The following is a 20,226-nucleotide window of genomic DNA, read 5'->3' as shown; positions in this document are numbered from 1 at the left end:
ATTGCACAGTAAAGTACAGCAAAACAGATTTAGAACTGTTTCTGAGTGAAGTTGAGGCCAGCGGCATGACGATAAATGGCTAATTAGGGATTCAAATTATATTTTTCGACAGGTGTGTGATCATGAATCATTTTGTCACCTTCATGCTATTCTGTCTATTTTTCAGCTACACATAAAGTTACTTTCGAACATCAATGCCCTTTCTAGAGTGATTACTATAATTATTATTATAATCTACTGTGAGGGTGCCAAGCCTGAAATCATTTGTTCAGCTATGCAAATGTGGTTCCACATTCAAACTGCATCATTATGTTATTTGAAATATACTAGCACTTCCAAGACATATTATTTTGTTAAATGTTCTGTTACGACTAACATCGACAAATGACAATACAGCAAAAACGCATCAATCTGTCTTCTTATCAGAGGAGAAGAGCTCCGTTGCTGGAGACGATTTCACAGAAAATAAAGACAATGCGAGAAAAGTGTGGTGGAACAAGATGGTTACACATGGCAATAGCAAGCGACAATCCAGTGTTTAAGCAAATACAGATGAAATACACCTCACAATACAATTGTAATTGTCCATAGAATTGAAAAGGGATTACATTCCGTCTGCATGTGAATCACTATTATTGCAGTTTATGAGAATGCTCCTGCAGAAAAAGTCTTCCACGTGAATTTGTTATCGAATAATTCCCATGTCACAGTGAAGTTGACCTGAGACCTTGCCTCCAATGTGTTCTGTTGCAACTATCTCTTCAAAGCACATGAAGAGAGTTTAGGAATAACTGCATTTTTTGAAAGCTTTTGACTTTGGACTAAATTTGTCAGAAGACTATTGCCCCTAGCTTTTTGTATACTCACATACCTGAAGATGTGTCCCTAGTTAGAGCACAGCTCACCATCCACTCGCATAATATGTGGTGTGATTGATAGCTGGAGCCATTATCCCAAATCTCTACTACCAAATAAAAGCTGTGGCATTTTCCCATCAATCAGAAAGGAGAGTCAAGATGACAACCACCCATAACTTCCCTTCATTATATCCAAACCATTGTGAATCATATACAGTTTGCCATACAGAGGCCTGTACAACTATTACTCAACTGCATTGAACACCCTGAGCTGGCATGTGACTAGAAGGTGAAGTACCGCTTGGGAATGCGTTATCACCTTCTGAAGAAAATGGTAATGGTTGCTTGATAGGACCAGAGGTCCCATACACAGAAGCTATTTGGGAATGTCCTATTTAAAAGGCCCTATACACACCATCACACTTGATGAGCCTTACAGCAAATGCACTGTTTGTTGAAAATTACACTGCTTATATATCCAGACATTTTACAAGTGCTTGCTTTTATGCTAAACTGTAAAGCTGAACATTCTTCAGGGTTCTATGTTGTTTCATTGTTATACATTACTATGTCCTAATTTACTTTGAGGTCGGTTATTCATTTTATCATTTTAAAGGGGTTCCCCACTCCCCTCCACTAATGCCCCGCCCAAGGCCACCTTTACCCTTCCCCACCCTTTTTTACCCCCCTGCCACTTTACATATACCTATCTATTTACCCCACAAAGTAAATGACCACATAGTTAATTACATCATAGTCATGTATTGCTATGAAACCAAGGTACACGTTCTTCAGTGGAAATGTACTTACCAACAGCTTTTGCTTGTGCCTTAACTTTGAAGAATTATTTACATATAAGGGCGAAGTGTCCGTGTGGGGTGCATATAGGAGGATTGCTTATTTTCTATGGTTCGCTGCCGAGGGAATGTTCATTGTATATTCCCTATTTTCCAATTTATTTTACATGACATCTTATATACGATGTATGGGATGAAGCCCCAGTCGAGCTTCATTACTCTATAGGCATGTCAATTATATGTCAATTAGCTCCAAACATTGTGGAATTGCGCTACCAGGTGTAAATTCAATAACACCAGTTTGAAAGACTAAAGTTTTCAAAATAAAATTTGAAAACGCCAACGTTTGAATTCCAAAAGGCAGAAAGAGTGAGAAAATCTTTGGAAAAATATTCAGTAAATATAATCAGGAGGAAGGGGTCAGGTAAATGCAGGAGAGAAACGTAGGTGGTCTCCTCACTTTAATATCAATAAAAAACATATTTTAAAAAGGGGCAGAGTGACACAAGTCTTTGTAGAAAGACAGCGACACAGTAAGAAGGGTGAATAGGGAGTCAACACTTCGTTATGTTACTGAAAAGGAATTTACCAGTGCAGGGTGATCAACGTGAACATGCATCTCAGTGGGGGATGTTTAGCGGATGGGATGTCGGGAGGGCAGCAGAGAGAAAAACACTTCAATGGTTTGCAGGCAGCGATTACAATGAATTCCTATAGAATCCGCCTGGTTTTAGCAGGTACTAAATGCAGAGGGATTGCAAAGGAACCCATCTGCTCTACCCCTGCATGAACATCTCATGCATGTGTAAATCTACAAGCTTTTGCAGGCAGAGCGAGAGTGAGTTGAAAGCATATTATGCCGTCGTTTCCCACTGCACCTGTTTTTTAAAATGCCTCATAGCAGTAAAATAATTGAAAAGACACTGAGGCTTAGAAAATGGGCCGGTTCAAGTGTTAAATTAACACTGTGAAGGTAGGTGTATTCAATACATTATTGACAGTTACATCATCAGACCTACTGTATTTATAACAACAACAAACGTACACTTATGAAGCCAAGGGCATTGATTGTAAAGTAAATTTCAGAAATAATGTATTAGTTCATAAGGCACACATTTGCATTCAATTCATTTAGACTTCCAACACGCACATTAAACAACAGTTGAAGCAAATTGTATTTACACATCACCCGCATAAGAAGACTGGAAACATAAATAAATATAGTAATTATGGATAAAGGTGCCCCATTGGGTAGTGCACTTGCATGATTTTGTACGGTGCAACGGTCCTTGAGGTCTCAGTTGCTTTCCACTGGAAGACCTCACCTTCAACATCAAGCGCTGCCACCACTCTGGTGCCTCCAGCTTCACATGCATAGATTCCACCATCCTCTGGGATCACAGGCATGATTTTGAGCTTGGCTACATTCCAGTCTTGTTCAATAGCGATTCTCTTCCCATCAGCGTGGATTTCCTGGTCGTTTCTCTTCCATGTGGCCTGCACGGGCCGGGAGTACTGGCAGATGAACTCTGCTGTGCCGCCCTCCTCAATGGCTAGGTCCACCATGGGACTGACCACCTCAATGGTTGGATCTGTCAACCAACATGTCAGGAGGGACACAGGTTAGTGGATCCTGGGATAAAGGGTAGCTTCTGGATTTTGTTTGGCAAGGTCTGAGTTTATGACATATGCCTGCAAGCATGAGGATGACTAGATGGAGTGGTTTAGTAAGCAGGTTTAGTAATTGCTTGTGCCCGCAACAGACTCTGCTAGTGCTGATGTACTTCATCGGAAGGTTGTCAGAATGGACACAGGAAGTGTTATATGCTTATGTGAGTATATCAATGTAAAAGCAACTATCTTCTACCAATACAAACGCCAGTGTACAGCATATATTTTACAACGGCAGAAAGAATTGAAGTAATTAGAGACCCATATGGTGATCTGATTACTCAGAATTTAAAAAATATAGCTTAATTAAAATATCATGGCCGTGAAATACATTAGGTGCAGTAAATGGTAACCCCCCTGACATTAGGTGGGCGCTACTATGTATAGCCACCAATGAGCCCAACAAGTAATTTGTTTTAGCCATAATGGAAAATCTAATAATCACAACTACAAAGGATCAACCAAGGTTTTTCTTGCATGTTGTGAGAAAAGATTTTTCCTAACAAAATCGGGCCACTTTCATACTTCATCCTAATCGCCAGAGACGAAGACTAGGCACAAGTTAATTTTAATACAATGAGGGTAATTCTTTTTTTCTACAGCCATGATTTGCCCTCATCTTTCGGCTATGTCTTGGCAAATCTTAGCGATGTGCAGGTATTTTCTTTTGTGACTGTGACTGATTTTCTGAATTTGGGCTCTTTGCCTTATTGGCAAACTGTTTCTAATTAAGGGTTGCAGAGAGGTAAGCCAGACTAATGGAATTTGCCCGTTTTTTTGCCACTAAGGCAAGAAGGGCCATCCAGCAGATGTATCCATATTTTCCAAAATGTTAATAACACACGACAGGAGCTTTTCTATAGACAAAAACATCTTTTTATCTGTATAAAAGCTACTCAATGTGTTTACCTTCTTGCAATATTTGGAATGATTAATTGAAATGCACTTAATCGTATTTAAAATTGAAATGCCATTTCCTGGTGAAGAAAAATCTTCACCTTTCGCCAGGAAAATACCTACAAATTTAAAGTTTTGCAGATTTACTTCCAACACATTGGCAGCAATGCCTATTTTATGAAAGATTTCGCCCCAACTGTGCGAAGCAGCAGTATGTAAAGTCTGGTAAATTCGTACATTGCTAGTCAAATGTCCAAAAAGAGACACAGAGCGGTATTGTACACAGAGGTTTTTTTCCTAACAACCGGGTACCGTGCAGTCAATGGGTCCTAGACGGGCAAAAAGCAATGTACAACCCAAAGCATGATTAAGCAAGAAGTAAGCAATGTGATGGGATGAGAGAGCGCAAAACAAATAGGTCTAGTTGCTATAATTTCGTAAGCATTAACTAGTAGGATTCAAATCAACTTGAAGCTCGGTTTATGGAAAAGAATCAGGCATTTTATAATAAGTTATTAGGATGTTAGGAATGTGCATGGAATGTGTGTGTTAACAGAAGCATGTTACATATGTACTAGTGCTCTACCTTCTCAGTGCCCATGTTAAAAATCACAAAGATTTCAAGTTGAATTGACCACTTGGAGTGATATTAGGGTATTGTGGACAAAATAACTATGATGTTGCACTGAAACCATAATGCTGGTATTTCATTGGAATGCATGAGGAAAATTACAGGAGTGGAATTAAAACGATGCCCATAAGTTTCTTATGATGAAGGCCAGTTGGTAGACATTACTAGCAAAAACTATATTTAATATTGCAGAAGGAAAAGAGTTTTGCAGATAAGTTTGTCAGCTCTTTTGCCTAGTCTACCGATGATAGATGATAAATGAAAACGCTACCATAAATCAAGCATGTGACACAATGGTTATTTTATAGGATTCAAACTATGAACCAAACAAATCAGTTCAGCAAATCTTAGTGTAATATCCACATGCTGTGTACAGGGCTTTTTTTCTCACATAATACGCATGTGTCTGGCACGAGCAAGGCACAATGCAACATCTCAGAAAGCAGCAGAGTCAGGCAACTGTCTCTGTACGGTGAAGGTGTTATCCTTATTCTGACTGATTTGAAGGTTTGTGATTTCCTAGCAGGGCAATTCAATTCACTCAGTGCGGTTCTCACACACAAACAAACACACACACACACACACACACACACACACACACACACACACAAACGACACACCACTCAATGTGCAATATCTGGCATTATTGCACTTTGGGCTGCTACTGCGTTCAAAGCATTTTCTAAAGCTTATGAAAAGAGGATGCATCTGCATGCATAGCTTAACGTTAAGCATGGCTCTGGAAGCATGGCTCTGAGATGCTTTGCCAGCCAAGGGGCCTGTGCTTAATATTTAAGTTACCAGAGATTCACGTGTATTGACTTAGGCTTTGAATTCCTTCAGTGCATTGTTGAAGTCATCAAAAGACTTCGATATCCTGGCACATCTGGTACAGTTGAAGTACTAAATAAATGTGAATTAGATCTGAAGATGTAGCTTCTGGACTGGTCAAGTAAACATTCAGCTAGCTAGCTTTGGATGTCACAATAAACGTTACATGGGAAAGTTATCCATTGGTAAGAAAGTTGGATTGGCCCGAAGCAGACGCTTACTGAAGAGTTGCAACACAATGCCACGAAGATTAGTAGTCCCATGGGAAGCGTTTGATATTTTCCATTGATAGGGCGTTCTGGTTTTCTCAGTTCATCATCACCTATGGCTCAAATATTTCCTAAAGTATCAAAACTTCTCATTCGCTAATCTGGAGCAATCTGATACTGCGATGTATATGTAAACCACATTGGTAAATACATGCACTTATTCTTATTTACAGTGGAACGTGTACTTTTTTCGATTTTTGAATGCTTCTTTAAATGGATTCCACAGTCCAAAGATGCGCTACTTGAAAAGGTAACATTTCAAAAATGTTACTAACTCGGACTACAACATTGTTGAGGATGTGTAGCCAGATGCAATGCCTTCCTAAAAGTAATTCAGTTTACTTGGAAAACCACGTCTGTCCTTATTTTCTAATAAAGACATTTATATTAAAATTCTGATGGCCAGCTGATGGTCGACGCATTATTGAAAAGAAATTCTTTCAGATGGAGGAACTTTTTTTGTGCCGAACGGACAGCATGAGGGCACCAGATGCGTCAGCTTTAGAAACCCAATTTTTTTTTTCTTCTGAGAATACAAAGTGATGGTCTGACAGGTAAAATTACAATTTCAGAGCATTTTATGGGAACTTTTGAGATATTGTACTATGCATTGCAATTCAATCATCTGCCTTTGTTGATTTCAACTTGACTATAAAACTAGGGAGCTGAGGGGATGTGCCTCCAACACTGAACAACGCACCAAATCTGACTGCCAGGCCAGCTTCCATGAACAACTGAATGTAGTTAACAGCACCTTATGTTTCCCCAATTACAGGGGGTGAATGGTACATTGGTTCATGACAGATTGAAAAATTGGACATAGGATTACAGTGGGTTGATAAAATGTGTCTGTGGTCTGCTATAGACAGCTTCAATAGCTCCACAATATGGATTTCTGTGCAACACAACAGCCGTGAGCTTTACATTAATGATAATTATATGTAGTCACTTTTATATCCACAAAGAGATAGGCAACTTCTACAAACATTATTTTCAGCCAGTTTAATAAAGCAACATCTTCAATGGCGGGGTCTCCAAATCCAGGATTCAAGAGCCATATCCACTTCACGCTTTTATGGTAGGCACACAAAATGCATTTGAATACAGTGAATCTAAATAGATGCATGTTGACATATTTAAGCATTATCCTGAGGGCCTGGTGAGGTTGCAGCTTTATGGGATCAGACTTGGAGACTGCAATTCTAGGCTGTTCGTTTGAGCCTATGCTCATCAGCGTTTCCTGTTATGCATGAGAAACTGTATTTTGAAAAAAGGCGTGAGAAGAAATTTTATTTTCAGTCTAGATTCGTTTGGATGTTTTGTGGTGTTGTTAATGAAACTAACCAATGACATTAATTAGTTTGCTATACATGGTGTTAGAGATGAGTTATTGGTCTATTGGCTCAACCATGCTTGATTGGCTCTGTAAAAATCCACATTGGAAATCTGTCATAAAAAGTCATTTTGGTAGTCTGAGGACCATGTTTCCAACCACACTGCAAGTATCAGTCATTGAGGAAGGTTGATCTAAAAAAAACTGCAGTAGTTGACCTGATTAGAGGGAATGTCACACACTTTAGAGGAACGTCGAGCACCATTGCTGAGGATGAACTCACAACTGTATTGCCAATCATCATTTTACATGTGGTAGTATGAACCCGCTCTTTTTTAGTTTGCAAACCTACAATTGGAAAACCCAGGGTCCTGACATACCAGGAGGCAGGAGGGAGCCAGGTGATAATCAAACTGAAAATCATGTTCAACTTGTCACTTTCCTTTTCAGCATGTTAATCTAAAATGAGTACATAAGGCACGCCATCTTTAAGAATCATCAGATTCTCAGTAGATGCAATTGGCTGCATGGCTTAGCCACTCATCGCTTGAATCATATTTAACTATCTAAGTTTAGCCAGGGACTCAATCTATGTTTGGTTAGCCAAATAAAGGGGATGTTCAGCCATTTGACACTAATGGTAAAAAGTATTGCTTCAGCAGCTACCAAAATATAAAACCCTGAAGCAAGCAAACCTCCCATTCAATGAGAATCAGGGAGATGGTCACTAATCTGAAATGAGAACACAGTGTCAGATAGACATTATTTTTGGATGTGGAACGTCCTCTTTCTTTGCTGCTCCAGAGACAAGTACCACTCACTGATATATCTTTATGTTTTTTAAGGTGCATGGACTTTAGACTTTATCGTTTAGCTGTTCATTAATTATATATGCTACTTTCTGTGTTCCTTTATTCACGAGATGACGAGGAAGCGTTATTGAAAAGATTGCCCATACCATTTTGTAAATCACTTCTAATATTTTTGTCTTGGTCGCTGAGCCACGGAAGTGCTGTTTCTCCCTAAAAATGTGCACAGTGGTTGTGTTGGCAATCGTATATGCACTAGTGCAGCCTTAAAGACAGATGCCTCCATGGTATCTGCCAGATCAGTTTCTGTCTGAATACTACTAGCACATGCACAGTGGCACAACTCCTGAGCAGTTTAATTATGTCCTGAACAACTCGTACAAAACACAAAAGGTGATGGCTGGAAGATTTCAAATTAATCTAAACCTTTGGCATTGCTCTCGGTAACCCTCCAGACCATGGTTCTTCACCTGCCAAGCCATTACAGAAGGAGAAAGACCATATGCAAATCAGGCTTAGTCCCACCCCAAAAGGGGCAGTCCAGCTCGAACTGCTACGTCCTTCTGCACGAGACCACAAGCATCCCCAAACATGTTTTGTCCTCATTGGGCCCCATCAGTGAGGAGTAGCTTGGGTCTCTAGGCCCAGCAGGCACAGCACCAACGTCTAGGCATACCCATCCCACTTGCGGTGACTATAACAAAACACAAAAGATGTTGACTGGAAGATTCCGAAGTAATCTAAACCTCTGGAATTGTTCTGGGCAAAGCTCCAGACCATTGTTCTTCACCTGCCAAGCCATTGCAGAAGGAGAAAGACCATATGCAAATCAGGCTTGGTCCCACCCCAAAAGGAGCAGCCCAGCCCAAACTGTTAGGTCACATCCCTTCTGCATGAGAGACCACAGGCATTCCCAGACATGTTTCAGCCTTGTTGGGCCTCACCAGTGAGGAGTAGCTTGGGTCTCTAGGGCCTGCAGGCACGAGACCCACGTCTGGGCATACCCGTCCCACTCGAGGTGACTATAGCAAAACACATAAAAGTGATGGCTGGAAGGTTTCAAATTAATCTAAACCTTTGGCATTGCACTGGGCAACTCTCCAGGCTATTGTTCTTCACCTACCAAGCCATTACAGAAGGAGAAAGACCATATGCAAATCAGGCTTGGTCCCACCCCAAACGACTCGTACCAGTTAAATCTTTTTTTAAGAGAGTGGAGTCAAATTTAGCGTTCATTGAAATACTTCAAATTATAGAGACTGACTGGATTAAAAGCAATGTATGCATCAGATTCAATGGAATGTCAATTTAATATAGAAATCACAACAAGCAGTGATAACTAACAGGTGATTTATGTGGTGATGTCCTCTTTATCCAGGGCCTCTTTGAAATGTAATGTAGCGAAAGCACACCTGATCTAGATTCAAAAATGCTCCCTTTTCTGTCCCAGTTACTAAAAGATCACCTTAAATGCATCGGCCAAGCCTGAAAGTCCCGTCAAGCCAAATTAAGTGCTATCAGTAAACTTTCCTAAGACAGTGAATTTAGCTGAAAAGGTTAGAACAGCACAAAATCAGATTTCCCATGAGAAAGTCTGCTGAGTTTTGTATGAAGGGCATTTGTTCCCTCTGGATTTTCGACAGTGATTTGTATAGAATACACAATGTAAGTAATTAGGAAAAAGTGGAAGTGGCCACTACAGACTACAAACTCGGGTAGTTACTTTTATATCAGTACAATAATTAATTAAAGATTTACAGAAATATGTTTCTAATTTATTTCCTTAGGCAAGGTAAAGCTTGCAACTCCCTAGAGATGTTTCCACCACACACAGTTCTTCGTAGACATTGCAAAGGTTGTGGCTGTACGACTAATCGCCTCCATCAAGGAAAGGATTGTAATTATTTGAAAGGTAGATGAGATGCTACAGCTAATATGACCTCAAGCAGGATAATACATTATTCTCATCTTTCTTCGTCTAGTGAACATCGTCTATATATGTAAAAAGGATTATCAACTATACATTTCGTCCATTCCTTTCTTCTCATAAAAAAGTAAGGCATAATTACTGTCTTCTAACAGGGTAAGTCGACTTGTGGAGTCATTCTTTCAGGCTGGTGTGGAAAAAGCAATGAAGATATTTGTGATTAATTTGTGAAATACGAACTCCAACTCAAGTATAAGAAGGCAGACTGGCATTCTAGACATCTACGAGATTTCAGTGATTGAAAGGTAAACAAACCAGTCAATGAAGACAGTGCAGTGCCAGCTTTGTGTTGACCGTTTGGCAGCATGGTGCAATGCTCAATGGTTTCAATTCAACAGGAGGCCATCAGATCTTGATTCTTTACTGGAGAACATGTTTCTTCTTAATAAGCACCAGGAGGGATGCTATGACTTTCCTCCATTCACTTGGATTCCTTTTATCATTCTTCAAACTAGAAAGGCTGTCTAGTGCCCATAATGCCATCCTGGATGAGCAGATACACTTTCTAAAGCTTCTAAAACCTTCCTCTTATTCAAAACTCATTAACTTTGGAAGAATCTAAGAGCAATAGAAGAGCCCGCATTCTCTGTGCCAGCTTATGTTTGGACCTTCACCTTTACCCTGCTGGACTTTAAACATTTCATGTCATGGCCACCCTGTCTCAGCATAGCAAATTCTACAGACCAATCAACTCTTACGTATCAGTCATCTCAGAAGGACATGCTTGAGGTTTTGATTACACAGTAGGAAAACTACATTCTACGAAAAAATTGAAAGAGTTTGAAAGATGCCTCTCCCACCCTGCACCGAAATACACCATTCTATGGGAAGTCTTATATGTTTGAAAACTGGACAAAACGCATTGCTTACAACTCAAATGGTTCTTCAGAAAACTCACAAACCTTCTCTTCCCTGTATCTTTCCTTGGGTTTTCAGAAGCTTGAAGTATCACCAGTCATTACTTTCCTACAGAAGGTGTTAATTTTCATTTTTCTAAAAGATTTAAAAGAACCAATTTTCTTTCAACTCGCTGGGTCATCAAAACCTATGCCTAAATGTAGTCAGATGGATAGCTCAAGATTTACAAGCCATAACAGTACTGCCCAACATTTCCTCCAAGTCTCAATCGCTAATTTCCAATACCATTCCTTTAGCAACTCCCATGCTTTGGCAGAAAAGGCTTGTTCAATATGAAACCTACTGATGCTGCTAACTTTGGGCATATTCTTATATGATGGCCATCATCTCCAAGGCTTTTTTCACTTGAGCTAAATTGTAAGACATTTTTAAGGAAACAGAGTGGTCTGGAAATCCAACTTTTGATGCATTTTACATTGGGACATTTGGGCATATATCTTCATCACATTTACCATACAAATCCGATGCTTCAAGCTAACATGGAGACAAGCTGAATACAGAGAAACATGTAGTACAACTCTTAGTAGTGGCTCCAACCCTGATGAATTTAAGTGCATTGTGTGTTTTTTTCAGTCATCCTGGACCTACTTCTATTAGTTGACACTAGTTGGTGATTATATCAGCCTTCCACATGACTGGCATGACAACACAAAAACCAGAAGTTACAAAAGCTAAAATGTATGTATTCAAATCTATTCCTACGACAGGTGGTGCTAATTGGCTGCTATCCTACTGTTTCTTGTGGGATTGATGGATTGTTTGTTTCTGGGTGTTTTTGTCACATTCATTAAAAAAGTGCTAAGTGTAATTTCCATCTTGGTGATTAGATTACTAGTAGATTCCCTGTAATGTTAGGAAGATCGGAATATGAATGAAGAAACACTTTTAAATATTCAGTACTTACTGCAGCGGGAGAAAACATGACATTGTCCAAATTGTTGTAGAAAAAGCAAAGGATTATGAATGAGATTTTATGAACAGTTGGTACTGTTTTTTCTTTTAACCTTTGCTATTCATAAACAAAATTTGTTGTAATGTTTCTATTTGTATTGTCTAGTCTTTGCCTATTGGGATGGGCACACCAAAATGTTCATCTTGCTATTGCTACTGGCATAGTTACAAAAAAGGTAGCAGATGCACCTCTCTAGAAGAAATATGGCATGATAACCTGTTCTGTGGTTTTTCGCCACTTTGAGAGTCCGCAGCCATCGATTTTTGCTTACTGACTGTACTTTTCACAAATCATATCAGTCTCTGTCTGGCCAAGAAGGGCAGTCCAGCACCAAAATGCCTGGCAAATCTACTTTGAACAAGAGTGCCAACACATGTTTCGGCCTTGTTGGGCCTCATCAGTGAGGAGGAGCTGTGCCTCTCTGAGCACAGTGAGCAAGGGGTCCAGGTCTGGGTTCCCCCAGGTAACTTAGGGTGACCAACCCCAAGTTCCTTGCAAAAATACAAAAAAGGTAGCAGGCGTCCCTCTTTAGAAAGAAGTGTGGCATAGTTGTTTTACCTTTGGTACGGGTATGACACAGTCTATTTTATATCGGTATGGGCATTGCGTAGTCTTCTTTCATTTTCTATAGCTGTTATACAGACATTTTACTTGTGCAATGGGCATTATGCAGTCTTTTGATTTTGGAATTGGTACTTTATTAGTTTTTTAAACCTTTAATAAATGTGTATAATGATTTTCTTAAGTCCCGATTTAAATTCTAAGATGAAGGTAGAGCACTAGTAGAAAGATTCAGACATATTGACAGCAAAGAGGCTGGCGGGTTGATAACTTCTGAAAAAATACCTTTGATTAATAATTTTGCTGAAGAAGTAACAGGACCCGCCTTGAAGGTGACAATGCCCGAATCGTTGGCCCCAAGTTCATTTAAGGTGAGAGTGTGGAGGTTCCCGTCTCGAACAGAAATCTGAGTCAGAGGGCTGTCATGCAGGGGAGACCCATCCAGCCACCACTGGGTGTTCGGCACGCCATGGCGTGACAGTTTGCAGGCAAACGTGGCAGACTCACCCTCAAAGACATCTGTGTTCTGTAAACCAGACACTATCTCTACTTGGAATTCTGTGTACAGAGCAAGAAAACAGGAGCCAGTGTCATACAATTTTAGACTTCAGTTCTCATTCCATAACCTCATTCAACTAACTTAATGACTGACTGCTTTGTGTATAGCAAACTGCTCAGAAATGTTAATAAAACAAGAAAATGCACCCTATATAACAATAAGAAAGTAAGTGTGACTTGTTTCCATTAATACCTTTAAAATAATGAAAGGGTAAAAGTGATGTTTGGTGTGTTCAAAGCATAAATAAGGCATTTGTCCAAACTGAACTATTTCATACAACAGATTACCCCCATTCTCACATAAACATTAGAATGTTTTCCTCCAACAATGGCCTATGAGAAACGATTCTTCTAATACAGTGGTCTTCAAAATGTGGCTCTGGCCCCCCTAGGAACGCCTGAGAGATGTCCAAGGGGGGGCGCGAAGCTCTTCAAAAAGGGAGCATGGGTACTGCTTTTAATAGAAACATAAGCAGATATGGCACCTGGGCCAGATTACAGAAACTTTGCATCGTTGCAAGTGTAAAGTTGCACAGTATTAGCACAAGGGCAAAGTTTGCCCTATTTTTTTTAAACACTGGGACATATTAGAAAACCATTGTATCATGGCCAGTGGAGTTTTTATGACCATGCTCCTGTTAGGTTGAGTTTTAGCTCTGAATTTTGCAACGGATAAAACCCACACTTGGAGAATGAATACTGCAATCCTAAAGGATGATGCATTGAGGGAGTGCTAATACTGGTGCAAAGTTTCTGTAATCTGTAATCTGGGGGACCTGGCAATCATTTGGGTGGGCTCAGTATAACACAGTTTGAATACCACTGTTCTAATACCAGAGGAACTTACTGGTTGTCAGCCCTGCCCATCACCAGGTATTGATATGTTTTCCACATTCATTGTTGGTTCTTATTGCTCTGGTCACACCCTTGCATGAGTTTTAATGTAAATGTTCTGTTGTCACATTAAGGTGTTACTGCACTGTAGGTTACAACAGGAACAGAATAACATCCCGAGCCCTTCAACTGGTATATATCTATCTCAGATTGTATGATTAAGGGACACACAATGATATGAGGTAGCCATATGCTCTGTAAACATAGGAAAGGCTCGATAAGAGCCTTTGTACAGTAGAGTTTACTATCTCCCTCCTCGTGCTCCCCATATTGCAACTACAGCCCACTCAATAGCCATCTTATGGCTGTATACTTCTTCCTCATCACAATACTTACACTATGATGGCGGGTTTGCATTTTAAAAGACAGGCAATCCATCATAGCCATTGAAGGAACTTACATGTATATCCCCTCCAGTTGATCCGTGCGTGCTAACACTGGAATCCCAACTGGAAAAGCGTCTTTTCCAGAAAGTCAGACAACTCTTTAAATCAGCATGTGACTGAGTTTCTCCTCTGCCAAACTAATTTCCCTTCACTTTCTTTTGATGAAGTGGTTTGTTCCTGCCTCGTTGAAGCCTGGAGTGCCTGGTGGGTTTTCAGGTAAATACTTGCTTAGACTTAAGCTTACATACACTACTGTCTGCTGGTAGGTCACACATAACTTATCTTTACCCCCCTTCCCTTCCTCCTTTCTTGACATTTGTGAAGGTTTAGGGAGGCTGTGTGCTCAGCACAGTCATAGGGCTTGTTTTATGTGGCCTTGTAGATCTCTAACTCTAAATCAGCCCTGATTTAGATGGGTAGGATATCAAAGTTCTTCTTGAAGGAGTAGTGTAGCCCCACGAGTGCTGAACTATCTCTGAGGTTACCATTCAATACTTCTCACTACTCTTGCTCAAGAATATGCTTCACTTTCAAGGCTTGTAGCCACTGGCTTGGGGTGCTGTTTATTAAGAGATTCCTTTGTGTATGTCTAATCTGTCTTTTGACTCCATTAATCCTGCCTAAACTGTGTCAACTGCACATGCTCAGCCGCACATTAAGTTGACAGCAGGATTAATGGTACGGCTATGAAAACATGGTGGCGAGACTGCTCCTTTGATACTGTAAACTAGAGCAAAAGAAACAAGTCCCTCCATGATAACGTGATACTGCTGTTTTTTTAACCAGCTGCATTCGGTTTTTGTAGTCTGGTGTTAGCCAACTACTGGAACAGATCTTTGTCATTTCAGAGGTGGGTTTAGCCTCTGAAATGTCATCAAAGAACAGTGACCAAAAAGAAGGACAAGGTTTTAATTCCTTGATTGCTTACTAGTATTCTTGTTACCAATTAGCGTTTCTTTTCATTGTCGCACTGCTTGTGATTCATCCCTTCTTACCTCCTGTACAGTCTGTCGCTTTGGTGACCATTAACGCTGCTTGGATATTGTAAATAGGTCACTGTGTGAGGGATTATATGAAGATCAGCTTTGGTCGGTGGGCGGGGGAGCTCAATACTTAATGTGTTTTCAAGGGCCAGGTTTATTGCCTACCTTTGAGGATATGGACAATGCCCATAGAGTAAGGCATGGTCATACATCTGTAGCTCCAACCATTTGTGCTTACTAGAATGCATCTTTGTACACATGCAATTAATGAGAGATGAAATTGTGAGTGGAAGAAGAATTTTCAGAGTGATGGTCACTCCGAAAGAGTTGTATAGTAGCCCCCCTCATGCTCATCAATTCTTCGCTAGTGATATGTAAGTGATAAAATAGTAGTTACTAAGCCTGATAGATATCCACTTGAACATGTTGCATATGGGACAATATCCTACCTTGTACATAAACAGAGCTTGTTGTTTGCTGATCTCCGGTGCTGCATGTGTAGAGTCCCCCATCTTCCATATCCAGGTCGTGAATAAGCAGTTCGACAGTGGTGCCGGCCTGCCTCATCTCATACTTATCACTCGGTTGCAAGACCAGCGCCCCCTTCCTCCACTCCACATGGGCCCCAGGCTTGGAAATCTCACACACCAGTCTGGCAGTCCCGCCTTCCTCTGCCTCAGCATTCTGAAGCTCTTCTTTGAAAACCACTGGTAGGGCTGCAATGCGGAAGGAAACTTTACTTTACAAATACACACCCATAAGTGCTACAGCTCCCAAATCACCCATGCTCAGTGGTAAAGTTCAATTAAAAAGTATTCATGATAGAAGCAAATGTACTGGCCAGTCACTATTGTGATAGACACAGAGTCTTTTCATCTGTGACTCACTGAGCATTGATAATGAATGGAAATAAGAAAACATTCTGAGAATAACTTTCTGCAAATACACCAGAACTCAAATGTAGAAGAACATAAGTCAAGTTCACATTAGGAAGGAAAGACCAGCTGCTCAGTGCTTGAGGACATATATTAAATCAGATATGTCATCATCATTGACATCATAAATTACATTATATGGCATCAATGGGTGGTCATTGAGTTAAGGTTGTCGCCACTTCCAACATCTGCCGAAGTTCATGCTTTTTGTCGTGATACTTAACTTAACTGAAGTTCTTTCTCTAATTATATATTATTTGCATTAGTAAAAATAGCTGAAAAAAGGGTGCGGGTAGAATGCCTGCAAATAGAAGCAAATAAAGGGCTGGCTTTTGCCATGCTTGTTTTTATTGCAATAGCTTTATTCACCAGCCACAAGCTCCCTGTAATTATTTGCCTGCATATTTTGAAAAGAGACACTGAAATGAAGGAAAGGCATGGAAGCTTCTGGTTCCATGTTCACCAGCAATTTTAAAGGAAATTAGCTCAACTTAAGCTGAACAGGAGATAAGGGGTCCGAGGGAGCTTGCCTGGGGGGAACAAAGGTACACCTTTGAAAACATGGTGGCGAGACTGCTCCTTTGATACTGTAAACTAGAGCAAAAGAAACAAGTCCCTCCATGATAACGTGATACTGCTGTTTTTTTTAACCAGCTGCATTCGTTTTTTGTAGTCTGGTGTTAGCCAACTACTGGAACAGATCTTTGTCCCTATGCAGATATGGCCTGTGTAAGAAGACATTTTAGCCAAGGGAAGAAATAGTCATACAGGCCCCTAAGGACAAAACTGATCATCCACATTAATTCTGGCCCTCTTGGGCATAGTATAAAAATAATCCAAATGCACACATGCTCATCAATAACATGACTAGAGGGTCGAAAATAATGTATACACAAAGCACAATGTTTCTGAAAAATCAGGATACATTTAAGTCTCAATTGCCACTACATTTTACTGCCAGGAAAAAATAGCCACACTGTTGCTAACATTAGGAACAGTGTAGCAGGCATTCACCTTCACAGGAGTGGGGCATTAAAAATCCATGATAATTACTAAAGATCAGGTTCTTGGCCTAAAACTCCCTGAACACCTTGTGGTTACAGAAAGTCACCCAGGTTCATGTAGGAACCCGCAAAGTCACTTTGGGAAAGTTTCAGGGCCTGTAGAAAGTTCTGCAGATGTTCATGGGAAAGTCAAAGTAACATTTACTTGTAAGGAGGTAGGTCTGCTCGACCCCCACATGTGCGGATTCTAACCCAACAGAGTACCAGAGGAGTCCCCGATGAAGAGAACAAGGACTGCAGAACCAGATGCCTCTGAAGAAAATCAGCAGATGCCAGAGGACCCTAATGTAAGTCAATAGGAAACGTGGTTGAGATTAGCCTTAAGAAAATAACAACTCTGAAACAGAGGGCCCCTGATGGTCAATATCATGAATAATTGCCCAATACAGGATCCAGAGGTAAATAGTTATAGTGGTAATTTCGGTGAATATCGCTTCAGCACAGCGAAACAATCTTGGTAAATACATGCTTCTTTCCTAGGTGCAATTCACAGGATCCAGTGCCCATGGACTTTAACCATTAATCACCAAGAAACCTGCATGACAGAAAAGAACAAAAAATGGCCTTACGGCTACAACAAATTTCACGCCAGGCGTGAAGAATCCAGCAAGGAAGTCTCTGGGGAGAGCCGTGGAGACAGATCCCAGTGTCCTGATGGAAAGGAAGGCAGAAAACGATCCCAGCAGGGATAATGGATGTGAGGTGCCCAGGATATTCCACAAAGAACACAAGATGGGATATTGGTGTCTCAAATCCCCTTGCAGGTGATAACAGCTTCAAGCATTTAGGCGGGAGACCCTGGCAGTAAAAAGTCAGAAAAAAGTGGTTAACACCCGAGAAAATGATGGCAGAATGGGAAGATCAAGTCGGTGCATGAGGGGAGGCAGCAGGAGAATTCAGGAAGCCTGGATCAGACCTCCAGCTGCAGATAATTCATACCAGGATATGCCCAAACGACTGCAATGAGAGTTTAGAAATGGTAGGAATCAGAGGAAAAACAGCTTTAGCAGGACAGCAGACCTGCATCGTCCAAGTTCCAGAAGAAAGCAGTGAGAGAGAGAGAAAGGGATCAGGCAGAGCACAAATCTCTAATGTAGGCAGCAAAGAGTGAGATGACCAACCATACTATTTGGTCAGTAGTGCTGCCACTCAACCTAAACCATCCGCAATGAAAGTTAGAGGGAGGACCCAGGAAGCGCCACTGGTCTAAGTTAATTAGAACAAATATGGAGGCTGCCACATGGGCTCACAAAGAGTCCACACTGTCAGAATGTTCAGTCATTTTCATGCTACCTTATGGTTGGCTTGAACAAAGGGAGCCCTAAAATATAAAATGGCAAAGAGCAGGATTTAAAATAAAGCATTGTTGCTTTTATGGCTACCAAAAAGGTTTAATGGGTTAGCAATGCAGTAAAATGGCTTTACAGCACTGGTGAAGCCAAAACTAATGTACATCTGACACCAACCTACTGCCTAAAATCAATGCAGGATGATTAAATCAATAGGGTGCCCGAGAGGCACATAGGGACGACCAATTAGTTATACATTAAATCAAGCAATGGCAGGGGGCCTCAAAAAAGTCAATTTGGCCATCAAAAATAAGTAAATGATCCAAAATAATAGAGAGAAAAGTAAACAAATCCACGGTCCTCTAAAGTGGCCTTAGAATCCCCAAAAATTGGAATTGTGTCTTAACAATTGCACATAGCAACAATGAAGGGAACTTTACTGAAATCACTTAGACATTTCACAGAGGAGGAACAAACTGCTTGTGGCTCTGAACACTGAACTCTTTTGTAGTTGTATCAAGAGAAGCCTATTGACCCAAAAGCCCCAGGCTCTCTAGAGCCTAGTGGGATATGATCTGAGTACTCACCTTTATAGGGTTAAGATCAAGGGCTGAGAAATAACTTGCTGGTTGGGGTCGGTTGAAGAACATTATCTCCATTTGTCAGGCAATATAGTCCTCTACAGATGTTTAACACGTATCTATACCATGGAATATATCTAGAGCGCCATCAAAGCCAAAATATACCGTCTGGGAAGGTGGCTTCATGCCTTGGGCTCAGAATAGGCTAAATCAATAACTCAAGTATGGTTTGGCACGGTGGAAGCACATGCCAACAATTGACCTAAATCATGCTTTAAAACCCTTCATTGAAGAAACTACAGATATTATACTGATTCCTTCTTCAGTAATGATATACTTGGCATCTGGATTCTGTGTGATGCTGAATGCTAATGCATTGTACCACTGGCATAAAATGTTGAGCTAGTCAAATAAAAGGTGTTTATATCTGTATGAGTAAGGTTGTAAAGGTATAGTTGCAGTGATGCTTGCCATCTTTCAAAGCCACAAGACAAATTGGAGTGTTATATGTTTTAAGATATTAAGTACAGCTAGCCATGATAAGATATTGAGAATATGAGAAACAGGGCTGAGAGCGATTTTAATTAAACACATTTTTTGTGTTTTTCTTTTTTTGCTCTCTCTGCCTATTTTCCTTCTCTGGCTGAAGTGGTTTCCACAGAAACACAGGTTGACCGATAGAAGTATGAACCTCTTTTAAATGGAAAGAAGTTGTATATTTAACACCTGGATGACACACACTAGTTATCAAGCTGAACTATGCTAATATGAACTGGTTTTTGGTATCTAAGAAATGTATGTCCTGATGAGGTGCACCAGATAGAAGTAGTATATGTCTACTGTGGTGCCCGAAACTCGACTAGACAACACCCTAGAGCCCACTGCGCATAGTTGGGCCGTCTTGAGTTTTGAAAAAAAGATGGCAATTGATACATGTTGACAAGCAAGCTCTCTTGAAAATTTGCCCTGTTTAAGAAAAATTCAGTGTCTAACATGTTTTTGTAAATATACAACAAAATTCTA

General features: G+C 40.4%; 1 protein-coding gene across 12 annotated transcripts in view; it reads right to left on the bottom strand.

Moving 5' to 3' along the window:
* OBSCN (obscurin, cytoskeletal calmodulin and titin-interacting RhoGEF) overlaps positions 1–20,226 on the bottom strand; it is a 3,169,051-nt gene that overhangs the window by 1,481,922 nt on the left and 1,666,903 nt on the right. For 10 of the 12 annotated variants that reach the window (XM_069647058.1, XM_069647065.1, XM_069647059.1 and 7 more), the window contains 3 exons: positions 15,784–16,050; positions 12,799–13,071; positions 2,980–3,246 (listed from right to left, as the gene is read on the bottom strand). In XM_069647058.1, coding sequence (XP_069503159.1) covers positions 2,980–3,246; positions 12,799–13,071; positions 15,784–16,050 — 807 coding nt within the window. The remainder of the gene's footprint in view (positions 1–2,979; positions 3,247–12,798; positions 13,072–15,783; positions 16,051–20,226) is intronic. The other 2 variants (XM_069647061.1, XM_069647066.1) reach the window with 2 other exon arrangements.

The sequence above is a fragment of the Ambystoma mexicanum genome, chromosome 2q (assembly GCF_040938575.1).
Source record: "Ambystoma mexicanum isolate Mex_15411 chromosome 2q, UKY_AmexF1_1, whole genome shotgun sequence".
Taxonomy (NCBI): Eukaryota; Metazoa; Chordata; class Amphibia; order Caudata; family Ambystomatidae; genus Ambystoma; species Ambystoma mexicanum.
This window is presented reverse-complemented; position numbering and strand designations above follow the sequence as displayed.